The sequence below is a fragment of the Ictalurus punctatus genome, chromosome 11 (assembly GCF_001660625.3).
Source record: "Ictalurus punctatus breed USDA103 chromosome 11, Coco_2.0, whole genome shotgun sequence".
Taxonomy (NCBI): domain Eukaryota; kingdom Metazoa; phylum Chordata; class Actinopteri; order Siluriformes; family Ictaluridae; genus Ictalurus; species Ictalurus punctatus.
Window position 1 is genome coordinate 413,853 of NC_030426.2, and position 19,978 is coordinate 433,830.

A 19,978-nucleotide genomic window follows, 5' to 3' on the forward strand; every position below is an offset into this window, starting at 1 on the left:
CTCAAGTCATGATGGCTATGACATGCACTAAGTTTGGTATGAATACGCTAAGAAGAGTTTCAGAGATATAACCTCACATCCATTTTGGCATGCTCTCTATCAGATTCGTTTGTGTGTTGTTCGAGAATGGTTTGGTCTATCAAGAAGGTTTTTGCCAGCGTAATCTGAAGATGATCTCTTTCGAATTTCGTGAAAATCGGATGTATGGTCTAGGAGGAGTTCGAAAAATTAAGTTTTTCAGAAATTCAAAATAGCGGAACATCTAGTCAGGCAGAAATTAAATGGGGTCTACTCGATTCAATACAAGCCAAGGAATCAGGGAATTGAACCATTATTATGCTAATAACAGTTCAAAAGTTTTTAGCATAAACATGAGTGCAATTTTGAGCTGTTGGTGGCGCTAGAGGGTTTGAGAAAGAGACTCTAAAATTGCTATGGTTAATTTTGAGACTGTCCTCTATCTGTGTGCCAAATTTCATAACTTTCCCTGAAGCAGTTCTATAGGCTGCCATAGACTCAATAGCGGAAGAAGAAGAGAAAGAAGATGACGATGAAGAAGAATAAAGAACACTAATTAAAATAATATGTGCCTATACACCTTCAGTGCTTGACCCCTAAATATAGCTGCAAGTGGCAATCAGTGGGGTCCAAGCAGTATGGCAAAGTGGAGAAAATGTCTAAAACAAATTAATTTGAAAGAACTGTTTGTGTTGTGTATAGGGCATGACATTACTTGATGGGAAAACTTGGCATGGAGAATAGGCTACAATGAAATGTTTAAAGGGATATGTCTGTTTTTTTGTTTTGTTTTGTATTTTTAGTTTTTTTTTTTTTATTGTTAATAAGCAGAATAATTATATTAATTACATATGAGGGAAGAGACCTGCACAGGCTGTTATGAAGTCAAGTGCTTGGATCTTTATTAATAATGGATGATAGTAACAATGGTAGACAATAGACGAAACACAGGTAAGTATACCAAACTGGACGATTATCCACAAGAAGGATGAGAAAGGACGACTACGGAAGGGCAGTGCAGTCTGAGCAGTCCTTGTTGAGACTAGGCGAAGAGGTGAGTGTGAGATGATTATTTTTGGAGCCCTTGATGAACAGGATAATTGATGGTAGGTGTGTATTGTTGGTAGTCCAGAGAGGGAGTGGGGAAAGTGGGAGGAGGCCAAGAGTCTAGTGGAGGAGTGACAAGAATTATATGGGTTATATGAGAACACTTTTATCCATGGGTTATATGTCTGAACACTTTTATCTTTGTACCTCAGCACATAAGTGTTCATTTTATTATTGCTATTGACACAATAAATAAATGTGTATACACAAATATGAATCTATATATTATATTAAAAAGGCAAAAATATAGTCCATCCGTTCAATCAATCTTCAACCGCTTATCCATTATCGGGCCGCGGGGGCAGCAGCTCCAGCAGGGGACCCCAAACTTCCCTTTCCTGAGCCACATTAACCAGCTCTGACTGTGGGATCCCGAGGCGTTCCCAGGCCAGTGTGGAGATATAATCTCTCCACCTAGTCCTGGGTCTTCCCCGAGGTCTCCTCCCAGCTGGACGTGCCTGGAAAACCTCCCTAGGGAGGCGCCCAGGGGGCATCCTTACCAGGTGCCCGAACCACCTCAACTGGCTCCTTTCAATGCAAAGGAGCAGCGGCTCTACTCTGAGTTCCTCTCGGATAGCCGAGCTTCTCACCCTATCTCTAAGGGAGAAGCCAGCCGCCCTCCTGAGAAAACCCATTTCAGCTGCTTGCACCCGCGATCTAGTTCTTTCGGTCACTACCCAGCCTTCATGACCGGTAGATCGAGAGCTTTGCCTTCTGGCTCAGCTCTCTTTTCGTCACAACGGTGCGGTAAAGCGATTGCAATACCGCTCCCGCTGCTCTGATTCTCTGGCCAATCTCCCACTCCAATGTCCATTCACTCGTGAACAAGACCCCGAGGTACTTGAACTCCTTTACTTAGGTTAAGTAATCATTCCCTACCCGGAGTAGGCACTCCATCGGTTTCCTGCTGAGAACCATGACCTCAGATTTAGAGGTGCTAATCCTCATCCCAGCCGCTTCACACTCAGCCGTGAACTGATCCAGTGAGTGCTGAAGGTCATGGACCGATGATGCCATGAGGACCACATCATCTTCAAAAAGCAGTGATGAGATCATCAGGCCACCAAACCGCAACCCCTCCAAACCATGACTATGCCTCGATATCCTGTCCATGAACAGGATTGGTGACAAAGTGCAGCCCTGGCGGAGACCAACCCCCACCTGGAACGAGTCTGACTTTTTGCCGAGAATCCAGACACAGCTCTCGCTTTGGGCGTACAGCGATTGGATAGCCCTAATAAGGGAACCACTCACCCCATACTCCCTCAGGCATCTCCCACAATAAACCCCTGGGGACCTGGTCATACGCCTTCTCCAGATCCACAAAACACATGTAGACTGGAGGGCATACTGCCAGGCCCCCTCCAAGATCCTTGTGAGAGTAAAGAGCTGGTCCGTTGTTCCATGACAAGGACCGAATCCGCATTGTTCCTCTTCAATCTGAGGTTCGACTATTGGCCGAACCCTCTGTTCCAACACCTTGGAGTAGACTTTACCATGGAGGCTGAGAAGTGTGATACCCCTATAATTGGCACACACGCTCTGGTCCCCCTTTTTGAACAGGGGAACCACCACCCCGGTCTGCCACTCCTTGGGCACTGTCCCCGACTTCCACGCAATGTTAAAGAGGCATGTCATCCAAGACATCCCCTCCACACCCAGAGCTTTCAGCATTTCTGGACAGATCTCATCAATCCCCGGGGCTTTGCCACTATGTAGTTGTTTGACTACCTCAGTGACCACTACCAGGGAAATTGACACTGATCCCCAAAAGCCTCCACCTCTGCCTCTACCATAGAGAGCATGTTAGTCAAATTCAGGAGTTCCTCAAAGTGTTCCTTCCACCGTGCAATTACCTCCTTAGTTGAGGTCAACAGTGTCCCATCCTTCCTGTACACAGCTTGGATGGTTCCCCGTTTCCCCTTCCTGAGGTGGCGGATGGTTTTCCAGAACCACCTTGGTGCCAACCAAAAGTCCTTCTCCATGTCCTCTCTGAACTTTTCCCACACCCGCTGCTTTGCCTTTTTCACGGCAGAGGCTGCAGCCCTTGCAAATACAGCCGGAGTCCTCTGGGATAACACATTCTGGAAGGCCTCCATCTTCAGTCGGACTTCTTCCCTGACCACCAGTGACCACCACGATGTTCGAGGGTTACCGCCCCTTGAGGCACATAAGACCTTAAGACCACAGCTCTCTGCCGTAGCTTCAGAAATGGAGGCTTTGAACATTGCCCACTTAGGTTCAATGCCCCCAACCTCCACAGGGGTACCAGAAAAACTCCGCCGGAGGTGTGAGTTGAAGATCTCATGGACAGGGGCCTCCTCCAGACATTCCCAGTTCATCTGCACTACCCATTTGGGCTTTCCAGGTCTGTCCAGAATCTTCCCACACCAGTTGACCCAACTCACCACCAGATGGATATCAGTTGACAGCTCTGCCCCTCTCTTCACCCTGAGTGTCCAGAACATGCAGCCTCAGATCAGATGATACTATTACAAAATCAATCATCGACCTTCGGCCTAGGGTGCTCTGGTACCGTGTATACTTATTAGCCTCCTTATGTTCGAACATGGTATTCGTTGTAGACAGTCCATGACTAGCTGACTAGCACAGAAGTCCAACAACAAATGCCCGCTCGGGTTTAGATCAGGGAGGCCGTTCCTCCCAATCACGCCTCTCCAGGTATCTCCATCATTGCCCACGTGTGCGTTGAAGTCTCCCAGCAGAACTAGGGAGTCCCCTGCTGGTGCCCCATACAGGACTCCATTCAGCGTCTCCAAGAAGGCAGAGTACTCTGAACTGGTGTCGGCCCATATGCACAGACAACAGTCAGAGCCCCCCACGCACACACACACAAACCGTAGGCAAAAGGAGGCGACCCTCTCGTCCACCGGGGTAAACTCCAATGTAACGGCGCTCAACCGGAGACTTGTGAGCATCCCTACGCACGCCCGGTGCCTCACACCCTGGTCAACTCCAGAGTAGAATAGAGTCTATCCCCTATCCAGGAGTAATGTTCCAGAACTGAGACTGTACATAGAGGTAAGCCCCAGCAGATCTAACTGGTAGCGCTCCACCTCTCGCACAAGTTCCAGTTCCTTCCCCCACAGAGAGGTGATATTCCATGTCCCCAGAGACAGCCTCTGCCGCCCAAGTCTGGTCCGTCGAGGCCCCTGACCTTCACTGCCATCGATGTAGCAGCGCACCCGACCCCCCACGGTTTACCCCACGAGTGGCGGGCCCATAGGAGGGAGAGAGGAGTGCCACATTGCTTTTTCGGGCTTTGCCCAGCTGGGGTCCGTGGCAAACCCAACCACCAGGCGCTCGCAGTTGGGCCCTCCCTCTGGGTCTGGTTCCAGACGGGGACCCCGGGCTTCCTCCGAGCAGAGTAATTCCTCCTCTCTTTCTTTGAAGCATTCTTAGTCTGGCCCCTCCCCTGAGACCACTCTGCCTTGGGAGACCCTACCAGGAGCACAAGGCTCCAGACAACACAGCCCTCGGGTTCATAGGGACACACAAACCTCTCCACCATGATATGACGGTTAAGGTGACGGTTCCCGGAGAGGCAATAATGTCTTTTCATTTTAAATGGACAGCAATATATTTAATCATGTCTGCTAATTTGACAAATGTGTTTTCAAAATTAAGACAAAAATTAAGATAATATTTAATCATCTTTGAGCCTTTCACATATTTGTTTGCAAACTAATTTTATAAAACTTGGGATATATTGTTAGCGTACCATGGCTCTATGCATTTAATCAAATTTGGATGCATATTTTATATTACTTGTTGAATTACTCAGGCATTCAAATTGATGGAAACTGATTAGACTTAAAAAGATTTATTATCCTGTGGTTCCCTCTTTTGGCCAACATTAGCATTACAGCCCATATCTGTCACTCACATTGAGATAAATGGCTGATAATATAGCATTTGCTGTTAGTCCACCGACCATCAGAAATTCATGACATTTGGAAATACATTTCTCAGACTATCCTTTTGTCTGAGTGGACCAAGTTTAATGAAGTTTGGATGTTACGTTCACAAGATATAACAATTTGATGAATCAAAATTCCATTGATAAATTTTTGTCTGGAGTATCTCTAGATGGTACATACATAATGTTGTGTGAATCAGACAAACGGCCTAGGATAAGTTAAAAAAAAAAGTAGGTTTTTCAGAAAAGTAGAATTGCAGATACATTTTATATCTAAAAATAAAAACAGTTTGTAGGACTTGATGCAAGGATATTTGAAATATCAAGATCAATATCATGACAAGGCAAAAGCATGCAAAAGTTATTGTCAGTTTTAAAAAATTTATTTTTAAATATATCGTTATATCTTCCTGAAACTTTTTGAGTTCCTTCAAGCCATTGTGCCAAAGACACATAGTGAGTTTTTTTTTTAACGATACGGTAGTGCGTTTGTAAAAAATAGCATTTTACAACAAAATTCGACGTGGCCAACACCCAAAATGGCCTACATTGGAAAATTGTATATCGTTCAACTTGGAATGCTGTAACACATTTAAAAAAAAACTTAAATGTTGTGATTTTTGGTCAAACTATTTGGAAGTTATAAGCAAAAATAGGCATTTTTCACATCTCCTGACCAGTAGTTGGCACTGTGCCAAAACTGTAGACACACCCTCAAGTCATGTTTGTGAGGATATGTACCAAGATTCATTATGCTAAATGCTCAATATGCTAAAATGTTGCTTCGCGTTCATTTTTAAGTGCTCTGTCAAATTCGTTCGCATGTTATTCGAGAACGGTTTGGTCTATCAAAATGCTTTTAATAAATTTTTGCCAGCATGATCTCAAGATGATATGAGCCAGTTTTGGTTCAAATTGAACATACCCTCTAGGATGAGATGGAAAAAGCAGGTTTTAGAAAATTCAAAATGGTGGAAATTTTTTTATGAAAATGACATCACAGGGTGCAGTCGAATTGTCTTGAGCCAAGGAATCAAAGAGACAGGATTTTTTTTCAAGGCCTTATGGTTCAAAAGTTATTAGCATGAACATAGGTCAAAGTTTGAGCAGTTGGTGGTGCTAGAGGGTTTGAGACAGAGACTCCAAACTTGCTTGGGTTAATGCTGAGAAGAAAAAGAATGATAATAAGAAAACTAACTGATACAATAATTACAGCCACAAGAGGGGAGTTTGGAAAGGTGGAGAGAATGTCTAAAACATTCCAATTTGAAAGAATTGTTTGTGTTGTGTATAGGATGTGTTGTCCATGTCTACCAAGTTTCATGAAATTTGGACATTGCTTTCACAAGATATAAGCAAATTAGTTATTATTTGCCACACACACAGATATATAGGCCTATAACGCCACAGCCATTCCATGAATCATAATTCTTTTGATAAGTTTTTACTCAAGTATCTCATTTTGTGTGAATAAGACAAGTTAAAAAAGTAGGTTTTTCAGAAAATTAGAATAGCAGATACAGTTTATATATAAAAATAAAATTGAGATTCAAATTTTGATTGATGCAAGCATTCATATGAAGCAAGAATGTTATGCTGTATGCAGAGTTATTAGCAAAAATTCATCGCATGGGTGTGTTATACTAGTTTTTCAGTTTTAGTGCCGCTATGGGTGGATTGGATGCAACTTTTTTGTGTCCCCAGACTCTCCTGTTGTCTAAGTTTTGTTAAATTTAGACATTGTGTTCAGCAGATATAGATCAATTTGCAAAAATGGCCATTGCCTGAACAATTAATTGACTTATATTTTTGCAACAATTTGATGAATTAAAATTATTTTGATAAATTTTTGTCAGGAAGGTCAGGGGGTGATACACGCCAAGTTTCATGCAAATCAGATGAATGGCCTTGGATAAGTTCGAAAAAAATAGGATTTTCAAAAAATTAGAATGGGGCATAAACGTAGTAGAAATGGAAATTAGATTTGGCATTGTTAGAGTTTAAAGCCAGGATTCATATGGAACAAGACTTTTGATTCTATCACACACATTTTGTACTTAAGTTTCATTATATTATTAGAGATTATTATAGCACCACATGCACAAAATTTGGTATGAATATTTGACTTCATATGATGTACAAACATCCATTTTCCATACGGCAGGCAATTCAGATTTGATGTTATTAGCTGCTGAAATTTGATTGGCTGTTGGCGAATATGTTTTTTATGTATCGGAACCATATTAGACGATATGTTATAAAGTCTACGAGAGAAGATGCCTAGCAGTTTTCAACTTCACTGATCATACGGTTGGGGAGTTACAGTGTTTTTTTAGTTGTAGTGCCCCTTTATGGGCAGAATTTGATGAAATGTGGGCATCCTCAGAATCTCCTGTGTCTAAGTGTATAAAGTTTCATTAAGTTTGGACATTGCATTTGGAATATATAAATCAATTCATAAAAATGGGAGTGATCTGACCAATTAATTTGCTTACATCTTCTTTGCAACACTTTAACAAATCAAAATTATTTTGATTATGTTTTGTCATGAGAGTCTCTGAATCATGCACGCCGAGTTTCATGCAAATTGCATGAACGGCCTAGGAGGAGTTCGAAAAAGTACTTTTTTCAAAAAATTCTAAATTGTGCAAAAATTTTCATGATGGAAATGAAATTAGAGATATAGTTAGATATTATATTATATCACTTATTATAGCACCAACTAGTGTCCAACAAACGTGTCAGTTTGCCTGAATTGTGGGTGGGTAGTTTCTGACCATCCAACCAAGTTTGGCATCTCTACAACTTATGGTATCTGATGCCCAGAAACCTTTAGGGGAGAAGAAGAAAAAGAAGAAATCAGTACAAATACAATTGGGTTCCAGCACTTTGTGCTTGGCCCCCTAAATATAGCTGCAAAAAGCAATTATGGGACCAATAACAACAGAGGCAAAGAAAGGAGATAAGCAAGCATTATTTTAGAATGGTCATGATTTTATGACAAACCACACAGAAGTTATATGCAATAATATGCTTTTTTTCATATCTTGTGAACACTAGGTGGCACTGTTCTGAAACAGTATCTCATCATGAGGTCAGAGTAGCTAAGTTTGGTTTGAATATGAGAAGGTTTTGACCACTCAACTTCAACTCCATAACTTTTCACCAGCATGGTGTGAAGAAGACCTTGGTGAAAATTGCAATGACAGACCAAAGCATTCATAAAATACAGCCTTTTACGTCTAATTCAAAATGGCCAACACCCAAAATGGCCAAAATAAAATAAATTCTGATCATTCAACTCAGTATGTCCCATTATGGTGAGCTCAAGCACACCTGGTGCAACTAATGAAGCCCTTTATTAGTTGCATCAGGTGTGCTTGAGACAACACCTGTTTTGCATATTTGTGCTGTTGTGAGGGATTCTATTCAGGGGTTGAATAATCTTGAAACTGGAGAAGTCATTATAAGTTGCCTTTTCAGTTGAATTTGGGGAAACCACTTGAAGCATTTGTTGTGTTTAACTGTTTCAATCTGTGAAGTCTTCTCCAGCACATCTGAAAGACTTTCAATGGCATTAAGGTCAGGAATCTGTGGTGGCCAATTCATGTGTGAAAATGATTCCTCATTCTCCCTGAACCACTCTTCCACAATTTGAGCCTGGTGAAGCTTGGCACTGTCATGCTGGAATATGCCTGTTCTATCAGGGAATAAAAAAAAATATTTATAGATAACCTGGTTATTCAGTACATTCAGGTACTCAGCTGATTTTATTTTATTGCTGCATAATATTGCTGAGCCTAGACATGACCAATTGAAGCAATCCTAGATCATAACACTGCCTCCAGAGGCTTTTACAGTAGGCACTATGCATGGTGGGTGCATCACTTCATGTTCTTACCTTCTTAACCTTATGCACCCATTGCTTTGGAATATTTAAATCTGGACTCATCAGACCAAATGATCTTTTTCACTTGTGCCACAGTCAAATCTTTATGCTACTTAGCAAATTTAAGTCGTTTTTTTTCTGATTCGCCTCACATTGATTAGGCCACACAGCTGTTTAGTCCTCATCACATTGTGCATGTGGAAATGCTCTTACTTACATTTACATTTACATTTATTCATTTAGCAGACGCTTTTATCCAAAGCGACTTACAAATGAGAAAATACAAGCAAAGCGATATCAAGCAGAGAACAATACAAGTAGTGCTACCATACAAGATCCATTAATTGAGTTCCAGAAGAAGCAAATTGCACAGAGTAGAGGTGTAGGTGCCAGAGTAAGTTTTTTTTTTATTTTTTTTATTTTTTTTTATTTTAGGGGTTGGTTAGGTGTTCACGGAAGAGGTGGGTCTTTAGCTGTTTCTTGAAGATGTTGACAGATTCTGTGATCTGGATTGAGGTTGGAAGTTCATTCCACCACTGAGGAACAGTTAGTTTGAAGGTTCTTGAAAGGGACCTTGAGCCACGCTGAGTAGGTACTACTAAGCGTCAGTCGTTGATTGATCACAGATTATGTTAGGGAACATAAGCCTTGAGGTAGGAGGTAGAGTTGAGGTAGGAGGGTGCTGTTCCAGACAAGGTCTTCTTATAGGTGAGCATTAAGGCTTTGAATTTGATGCAGGCAGCTACAGGAAGCCAGTGGAGGGAGATGAAGAGGGATGTGACATGGGTTCTCTTGGGCTGGTTGAAGACGAGGCGTACTGCTGCATTCTGAATCATTTGATGGGGTTTGATGGAGCTTTCACTATTAAACATAGCCATGAGTTCTACTGATGTATGATGTGATTTCACCAAACGTTTTAAAGATCTCCGGTCATGATCATTCAAGATTTTGAATATTAATTTTTCCGACCACATTTTTTCTTCAAAGTTGACAGTTCACCACTCTCCTTCCAGGTTTTTAATAATGTGGTGGACAGTTCTTAACCCAATTCTAGGGATTTCAGCAATCTCCTTAGTTGTTAACTTTGCATGATGACGGCCAATAATTTGCCCCTTCTGAAACACTGTAACCTCTTTTCCACGACAATGGGATGTCTTTTGACATGGTTGTTTAAGAAATGAGAAGCTACACACTGCATCGGTTAGGGTTAAAAGAATTGTTGCCAGCTGAAACACATTAATCATTGCAATAATCATCCAATCATAGACTCTTAAGTATTTGTTCATTTAAATCCATACAGCGATCTTTTTTTTTGCCAGGCAGTGTGTATGTTTAGAAGTGGATAGAGTAGCCAAAGGTTTTACTCAAGTACAAGTAAAACTACTTATAATTAGTTATATAATATTACTTTGTCTGTTACTTGAGTAATTAATATGAATAATTACTTGAGTAAGAGTAAAGTAAAGTATCCATTGAGAAGACTCTTTGTGCCGTTGTAGACCAGGGGAATTCTACCATCCCTCAAAGTTTCAAGTTTCTTGGCCTTACTGTTTACAGAGTGAACTGGCTCACCTGCAGCTTGTGAAAAATGCAGCAACTAGATTTTAAATAGGGATAATAAAAAAAAAGAGAGAGGGATCACATCTCCCCTGTTTTGGCATCTCCTCATTGACTTCCTGTCAATTTTAGAATTGATTTTAAAATTCTTATTTATGTATACAAAGCTCTTTCTGGTCTTGATCCACAGTACATTACTGATCTCCTTTACCCTTACTCTCCTACCAGAAAACTAAGATCCTGTAATCAAACTTCTTCTATCTGTACCCTGTTGTTGTATTAAGACAAAGGGTGATCGAGCCTTTTCTGTGGTTGGTCTCAAACTCTGGAGAAGTCTCCCCTTTCATTTGAGGTCTGTTCCATCTTTCGCTACTTTTAAATCTTCTCTTAAAATTCTTTTTATTCTTTGTCTTATGATGTTATTTAATGTAATTTGATATTATTCTTTATACAGCACTTTGGATCAACTACTGTTGTCTCTAAATGTGCTTTATAAATGAAATTTGACTTGACTTGAGTAATGTGACACCATAGTTCGGAAAAAATCCTAGGAATAGTTTGCAAACGATGGGTTTGCATATTAATCAAATTAAAGGAAATTTTATTTGGCAGGGCTAAATGTTCTAAATGCATTTCAAATGCCGCCATGCAAGTAACTGCACAACCCATCAAAACACTGTATACATGCTTACCTTTCCCAACCACATTGAAAAATTTGGCATTGGCACCATTTCGATATCTTGAAAACTGCGGGACTAGATAGCAGACAAATATTTTGGCAGAAAAATAATAATAATAGTAACCACATAATGCAGTTCCTGCAAAAACTGCAAGTGTGTTGAGATGTGAGTGTGTTGCACCCTTCAATGTTGGTTAATTGTTACACACACACACACACACACACACACACACACACACACACACACACACACAGACGTATCCATGTAAATCTATGTACTCTATCTACTGTATGTACCAAATGTAGAGTCTACACACGATGGAGGAAATAAGTGGCTGTTGCTTAAAGGACCCAAAGAGGATGCACCTACAAATTTAAAGCACTAAATTGATACCAAATCTTAAGTGTGTTAAGGACAACTTGATTATCAACTCTATCAAGTTATAGAGTTTTGTAGGTAGAGAGGAATAAAATAAAGCAGGTATAGAGGATTCCCTACAATATGATTCTAATTTACACCAAGAAGATCCAGGAGATTTAACCCAGTAGCAGAGTTTATGGATGTGCGCAGCCCTGTAATAGAATAGAAAATTGGGTAATGCAAGTCCTCCACTAAGTCTCCATTCTGCAGTATGTTTTACGAACCCTTGGAGGCTTCCCACCCCAAATAAAAGAACAAATTATTTTATCCAATGAATCGAATAATTGTTTTGGCAGAAAAAGAGGAACTTGCTGGAACAAGAAAAGAAACTTCGGTAATATACTCATTTTAACAACATTGATTCTGCCAATTAGAATAAGGGGGCGGTTACCCCAACTTGTTGGATTGTTGGATTTAACCTTTGAAATAAGGGGAGTGAAATTAGCTGATACAAGATTAGATAAAGAATGTGTCACGTTGATACCTAGGTATTTAAACCCCGACTGACTAAATCGAAAAGGTAGATCTGACTGTTGGAGAGAAAATGCTGTAGTATTGACAGGAAAACAGTCGCTTTTCTCCAAATTTAATTTATAACCTGAGACAAAACTGAAGGTTTTCAGAACACCTAAGACAGCAGGCATAGAGGCAATAGGATCGGTTACATACAATAACAAATCATCAGCATATAGCGACAATTTGTATTCGACACTGTATCGGACTATTCCTAAACAAGTGGGAAGATCTTAATACGATAGACAGAGGCTCGATAGCGACAGCAAAAATCAGGGGATAAAGGACAGCCTTGGCGACACCCTCATCCAAGAGCAAAATAATCAGAATAAATATCATTCGTCTGAACCCTGGCTTTAGGGGATGAGTAAAGGAGGCAAATCCAAGTAATAAATTTATCCCCGAATCTGAACTTCCTCAAAACTGCAAACAAATAGTCCCACTCAACCCTGTCAAATGCTTTTTCGGCATCTAAAGAAATGACGATCTCAGGAAGCTCAGCTGAATGCTTTGAATAAATTATAAATAAAATATGGGTATTGAAAAACAACTGACCCCTCAACTCATCCCTTTATAAAAGCATTTTGCTCTTCAGATATAATATAAGGGAGCACGTTCTCTAAGTGAGATGCAAATACTTTTGCCCACACCTTTACATCTGCATTAAGCAGAGACAATGGTCTATAAGAACCACAGAAGGTTGGATCCTTACCCTCCTTAAGAAGGGCACAAGCTATAGTGGCTTGTGTCAGAGTTGGAGGCAAAGACCCACATTCCAAGGATTTGTTGAACACAGATAAAAGCAATGGAGCTCATTTTCCAATAAACGTTTTTAAAAATCCAATTGGAAACCCGTCCGGACCAGGGGCTTGGTTAGAGTGCATAGTTTTAACTAAATTTAAAATTTAAAATAGTGTGGGGAGTCCAGTTGCTTGGTAGTATTAGAATCAATAACAGGGTTACAAAGGTTTTGAAGAAATGCATTCACTTTTGTATTGTCTGCAGGAAATTCGGATTTATAAAGAGAAGAGTAAAATGATTTAAAAGTATTAATTTCCATGGGATCTGTAGTGACAATATTATAAGTGTTTTTAATACTAGGTATGAGACAGGAAGTGGCCTGACGCCATAGCTGATTTGCCAGTAAACGACTCGGCTTGTCACCATGTTCATAGTATGAACCACGAGTACCTAACAACAAACGTTGTTCCTCTTTAGTCGAAATAAGATTCAATTCTGCCTGTAAGTTGAGACGCTGTTTAAGAAGTTCTGGAGAAGGGTTCAATGCATTTCTTTGATCGAGGTTACTGATCGCAGATATGAGTTCATTAAGCCTAGCAGTGCGCCTTTTATAAGAGAGAGTGGAGTAAGAAATAATCTGCCCCCTGATATAGGATTTAAGTGTCTCCCATAACAATGAATAAGAGGTGGAGTCATTCCGATTGAAGAAAAGAAAGTCATCAATAGAAGGTGAAATGAACTTGCAGAATTCACTGTCTGCCAAAAGAAGAGAATTAAATCTCCAAGGCGGTGGGCTATGTTTATAAAGAAAGATGAATATCTAATTGTAGAGACATATGGTCAGAAATTACAATACCCAAATAGACAGAAGAAACTACACAAGAATTAAGATTTTTTTTTCAGGGATACAAGAAAAAATAATCAATCCTCGAATGGGAATGATGCACCTGAGAGAAGAAAGAAAACTTTTTAAGAGAGGGGTTACAGGATCTCCATGGATCAACAACACTGTTCTGACACATAAAATCAGAAAATGTTTTAGACATAGCAGATTGATTCAGAGTACGGTGATTAGACAGATCCAAGTTTGGGTCAAAAACACAATTTAAATCTCCACTGAAAATCCACAGGTGAGTATTTAAAAAGTGGAGGTTGCTCAACAATCTATTAGCAAACACCACATCATCAAAGTTTGGAACGTATACATTTGCCAACAAAACCTGTTTTTTTATTAGGGTACCAGCAACTATAATATATCTACCATTCACATCAGCAATAACGTTAGTGGATGAAAACTGTGACCTTTTGACAATTAAAATAGCGACACCTCTTGCCTTCAAATTAAAGTTTGAGTGGAAGACTTGACTCACCCAAGGGCAGTGTAACCTATGATGATCTTTAATACGTAAGTGACTCTCCTGTAAAAATACTATATCATAGTTTAAACGTTTCAAATGTGTAAAAACCTTAGAACTCTTGACAGGATTACCCATACCTCTGACATTCCAACTAATAAATCTTAGAGGTGTGCCTATTCATCAACGACCCAGGACGGATAACCTGAACTTTCCTGTTTGGTCTTGAGGAACATTATAATATATCTCGTAAAAAGCTTATCAGACCTTTTAGGAAAGTGCCACACTTCAAACACTTTTAGAATTTTGTAACCTTTTTCGACGGCTTTCTCAATTTCGATAGATGCCCATGTTCCGATAAGAGCTCTCTCCTGAGCCGTATGATCACAATGTTTTAACTCATGTTCAGCACACGTTCTACATAGAGGAAAGAGGAGTTTGCTTTTTACACGAAATGGTAGAACAGGTGCCCACGGACCCCTAGGTGGTAATACCTTTGCTCTAATGATACCGAAGTAATTTTTCAGAGGTTGAAAGTCACGATAAATGATGATAGGGTGATCGATCGGGTATGTCTTTGTCTTATTTACGAATGGGTAAAGCGAGGTAAAGTCGAAATAATCGATTCTCTCACCGGGTTGAGCTACATAATGCAAGTTTAACGCGTTTGTTCGACCGCCGTAAAGAGCATCTCGAGGGTTTAAACGCTCAGGAAAGTCAAAGTCTTTTAGAAAATTTTGCACGAGATTGTCGTTTTTCTTCATTTCATTCCACTCGTGTTCCCACATCAGAGTGACTTGCAAATTGAGAGTGTCTTGCAAATTCTTAATTCTCTCCATCGATTTTTGACGGATATCTCCGAAGGTTGCGTTTGATTTGGTAAGAGGATGCGGGGTCATTGAGGGAAAACACTTTTCACAGCCGTGATAAAAACACCCAAGAAACTCAAAAACCTTACGGTTTTCCCCTTCCTCACAGTAACCATCTACGTAATAGTTACCGAACCTGACTTCACCTTCGTTCAACGCGTGGCGAATGGGTAGGTTTTGCGTTTTTGAAACATATTCGAGCCATTGTATGGAAGGTGTTGAGAAAGATTTCTGAGTGGTGATGTAATTATCAAGAGGCGGAATAGCTAAAGTGTCTTTACGCAGGAAGTTGGTTCTAAAGATTTTCATGCACACTGATGCGATCGTTATGCATTTAAAAGGATCGACCTTTGTACTATCCAGAATTTCTTGTCTGAAAGCTATACAACCCTTTCTCAAAATTTCTACATCGTTCACACAGTATTCCGCCATCTCTTTCTTGAAATCAAACACTTTGTCAGAAACCGTTCTGTACCACTTAAAGAATTCTTCTCTATCCTTAGGCATCATGCCATCTACACCGTAAAACTTAGGGTCAGGATACGGCCCTACGTAATCCTGATGTTCTACGGTGTTCCAGAAATGGGGAAAATAGCCTTTCATGCTTTCCGAAAAACCCATGGCTTTTGGGATGCTACTCAATTTCATGGGTAAGAACGATAGACTATCAATGTAGGACTGACGAAACGCGGTATCGATGAAACACAAAATTTTACCGCCTTGTGCTATGATTTCGGGTGTGATTCCTTCTTTCACTAAATGGTTTAACAGAAGGTATGAATCGAACCCTCTAGCGTTATGGGCTATAAACTTGTATCCGTGGTATGCATTACACCAAAACTTTTTAAAGAAGGCACTGACGCAATCATCCCCTTCAGCCACCCACTCCTCACCCTTAAAATCAATACAGCATATGAAATTAGCTACATGTGTTCCTGTTTCCTGCCTAGTCTCGAAATCGTAAAACACATAATCCGTATTTTCGCTTTCTTTCCTGGCCCTCTGTATAAAACATCTATGCTCGATATCCTCATCGAGTTTTTGGCCACAGAGTATGCATTTCGAATGGGCACATACGTGATTCTCTCGATTAGAAGGTTTATCCCTTATCACACGTTTACATTTACCGCAGTAGAATCCCGTTTCACACATAGAATATTCGCCTTTGTGCGATTGAATCTTTGCTTTATGCCTCTCGAAACAGTATTGGGAGCTACACAGTCTCTGACACTCTGGACATTTAGTAACATTCTTAGGGTGTTTGTAACAATCGGGGTCGTGACAAACGTTGCAGCTATAAGCGCATTTATGCTTCCATAAAACGTCAAACCCCGAATGGCAGAAATGACAAACATGACTCGTTCCTAAAAGTCCGTTGATACTTTTAACCCCGTAATAGTGGTTGTCATGTAAAAACAAGTAAATGGTTTTTTCGTGGGGAGTCTTGCTAGTTTGAAAGAAAGAGTATCCGGCTTTGCTAGCAGAACAGTGTACGATTACGATTTTGCAATTCAAATGTCTCTCAAATCTCGGTACGTCAGCGAAGCTGACCGCGGTGTTTACGGATAATCCCACATCGTGTTGTAATTTTCTAGCGATTTGTTCGGTTTCAAAATCATTTTTTTCACGATTCAAAAGTTGGCTAACACACAAGGCGAAGCACATGTTGTCTCTGTTGTGAAAAATGTATAGATGCTGCATTTTCTTCTGCAGGGTTTCTGATTTGAATATATGGCCTATTTTCCTTCTAATTCCACCACCCCGAGGTGGTCGAACGATTTGGACGACTATTTCAAGGGTATTATCGGTAAAAATTTCACGTTTACTCTGAATTGCATTTTCGAGCATGGTTAGAAAAGAACCTAAATCGATGACACCATTGTCTAATTGAACGCGTGATGAAACATTGATCGTATCACCTCTAATTTCAACGGTGACTACATCCTTGGCAGAAATTAAATTGTTAGCGATTTCAATCGCGCTGTTTAAAATCTCTAAAACATAATTATAAAAATCTGCAAAGCTGTCAACGTTCGCGATAGAAGAAAAATTCACTCTTCTCCTAATCTCAGTGTTGTTGAATCTTTCCCTATTAATTATTCTAATATTAGGATCTAATCCATCACCCTCTTGCTCTACTTGGATATCGGGCGAGTTTTCCATCTGAGAATCTTGGGTATCGGGCGAATGTGTGTTTTCCATTTGAGAATCTTGGGTATTAGGTGAGTGTATGTTTTCCATTGGGCGGTTGCGGTCATTATCGTTTTCCGAATTTTGTGCAATATTGTCAGGGTTTTCGATTAAGTTAACAAGACCGTCATTTATCCTCATAAGACTTTGATTAAGTTCGTGTATCATATCATGAGAAGATGACGGACTAGGTTCCTGAGCGTTTTCTGGAGTCGAGACGATATTCTGAACGGGAGGTAATGACATATTTTCATTGATTTGATTCACCACGTCTATTAAACATGGATTTATCTGCAAAGATTCTCTTTGTTCGATTAGGTTATTTTGTAACTCTAACAGACATTGATTTAATTCGAAAAATATGTCGTGCGACGTGACCGGCGTACTTGATACAGTTTGACTGGAAATTCGTCTGGGGTTTTCATTTTGAGTATTGTTCTGTTCTGACGATCTTAAATTTTCATTCAACTGATTGACTGCATCGATTAGATCAGGGTTTATTTGTACTGAATGACCGTGTTCATTTAGGTTATTATGTAACTCTAACAGACATTGATTTAATTCAGAAAATATATCAATCGGCGTTACCGTTGTGTTTGATACGACGTGATTTGGACTCTGATTAGGTCTCTCACTAACGACTTGGTGTGACGGTATTAAACTTTCGTTCAGCCTGTTGATCGCTTCAGTTAAATATGGGTTCAGGGGTGTGTGCGAATCATTTGAAAAACTCTGGTTTCCGTCATAAAAGAAATCATGCGATAATGGAGAATTTTCGGTTCTCTTTTTTTTAATCTCCATATCCGAACTGCATTTCAGTCGTTTCTGCGCCATATCTATCATACAATTTTCTAATCAACTTTATGCTCACTGAGAGACATCTATTCACATTTTCAAGCGTGCTGTACAGTAATGGGATAAAATCTGTACCTCGACCAGATTCAAGTGTATAATCAATCTGTCCAAAGTTTTCCAATAAATCAGTCTTTGCTTCGAAGAATTCACGCCACACTGCGCAGATCTGTTGTAGTTCGATGTCTTGTTGAATGTCGGTTTCCGAGATGATTTCCTCTTGGTCTTCTATTGTAGCACTCGTATCTATAAGTCACAGAACATGTTAAAGAGCTTTTATTTATTTTATTTATTTATTTATTTATTTATTTTTTTGTGCTGTGTAAATAGAAGGTAAATATACTACAACTCACCTGAAATATCTCCGTCGTAATCACTGTTAGACACGTTTCCCTCAAATTCTGAATATGATACAAACAATGTTATATTCACGTATGAAGGACTTTTACAGCATGAAACATTCACAATTTTATGTTTTGACTTACGTGTGGAACTCAGATTCAAAAGGTCCTGAGTGGTTGTTTCGGGAATCTCATCATCAGAAATAATCACCAAGCTGTCTATAAAACAGTAAAACATACTTTTAATAACTTAACATTCTCATTTTAGATCACTACATAGATCTAAGAGACAAATTTTAATTACCTATACACTAGAAACAGATGAGCTTAACTCGGTCTTGCACTGTAATATAAATGTAATGAATATTTACAATTTAGATAAAGTATCGTACCAGATTACATAATGACCAGATAAGTATGATGATTTTTGTACTCAGAATGATTAGTTCTAAGTTTATATCAATATCATTGCCTACTGGATAATTACATAAACATTGTATTTCAATTTATATTTAACTATTAATTGAATAAAATACAAATTTTTACCTGCCGAGAAATCCATGGGGTCTGGAAATTCTGTTGAACTTTGCCGATGTTCAAACTTTCGAAGTAGTGAAGAACTGACTCTGGAAATTCGGTCGAACCTTTTCCGATGTTAAAACTTTCGAAGTGCTCGACTTTATAAAGAGGTTCGTATGCATTCGAGTGTGTGTGTGTGTGGGGGGGGGTGTGTTTGTGCTCGGGAATGCATCAGAACGGGTGTTTTACGTTGCTGACCTTTTGACCTAGGCCTGACTCGGAGTGCTTCATATTCTACGTGAAAGGAAAAGATCGTGTGTTCCCTGGACCGAGAACTTGAAAAGCAAAACGGTTCCTTTTTCTGCATCGAAAAAAAACCCGGCTGTACATTCGTTTGACATTACCCAATATTGAATCTTTTCATGTTCTAACATTTTTTCTATTCTTCCCAAAAAAGGGTGAGCTTTTTTCGGCGCGTTAGGACAAACATCAGCCATGTTGTAAGATCGCACACGTTGTTCTAAGTACAGAGTATTATAAAGCCTAGAGGGATGCTCGACTTTTATAAGCAGGTTCGTATGCATGCGTTTGTCTGTACATGCACGTGTGTGTTTGTGTGTGTGTGTGTGTTTGTGTGTGTGTGTGTGTGTGTGTGTGTGTGTGGGTGTGTGTGTGTGATATTTTTGTTTGAATGTGGGATACACATGGCCGTACCAGGTATGGTCACGATTTGGATGTGAACCAGATTTAACAAAACTATATATATTCTTATGACCTACCACAGAGAGCTTCATATTCTATGTGAAGAGGAAAAACATGACTATGCAACTTTTGTCTGTGTGTGGTGGGGTGCAGTGGAGTGGGGGGGGGGGAACAAATGGTCGTACCAGGTATGGTCACGATTTGGATGTGAACCAGATTTAACAAAACTATATATATTCTTATGACCTACCACAGAGAGCTTCATATTCTATGTGAAGAGGAAAA

The 19,978-nt window shown here is 39.9% G+C and overlaps 2 protein-coding genes across 4 annotated transcripts in view; one reads left to right on the top strand and one right to left on the bottom strand.

Annotated features, from left to right (window-relative positions):
- The window catches only part of ripor3 (RIPOR family member 3), a 114,429-nt gene that overhangs the window by 44,878 nt on the left and 49,573 nt on the right, over window positions 1–19,978 (top strand). The gene's annotated exons all lie outside the window — the stretch shown is intronic.
- LOC108279558 (uncharacterized) lies at window positions 8,642–19,177 on the bottom strand. Its single transcript, XM_053683589.1, has 4 exons — window positions 18,777–19,177; window positions 18,617–18,691; window positions 18,485–18,532; window positions 8,642–18,377 (listed from the first exon to the last, which is right to left on the bottom strand). Exon 4 carries the CDS (start codon window positions 18,120–18,122, stop codon window positions 14,397–14,399), a length of 3,726 nt encoding a protein of 1,241 aa, XP_053539564.1. The 5' UTR covers window positions 18,123–18,377; window positions 18,485–18,532; window positions 18,617–18,691; window positions 18,777–19,177; the 3' UTR covers window positions 8,642–14,396.

Coding starts and splice junctions, on each gene's coding strand:
- LOC108279558 (XM_053683589.1), bottom strand. CDS start 18,122: ATGATAGATATGGCGCAGAAACGACTGAAATGCAGTTCGGATATGGAG.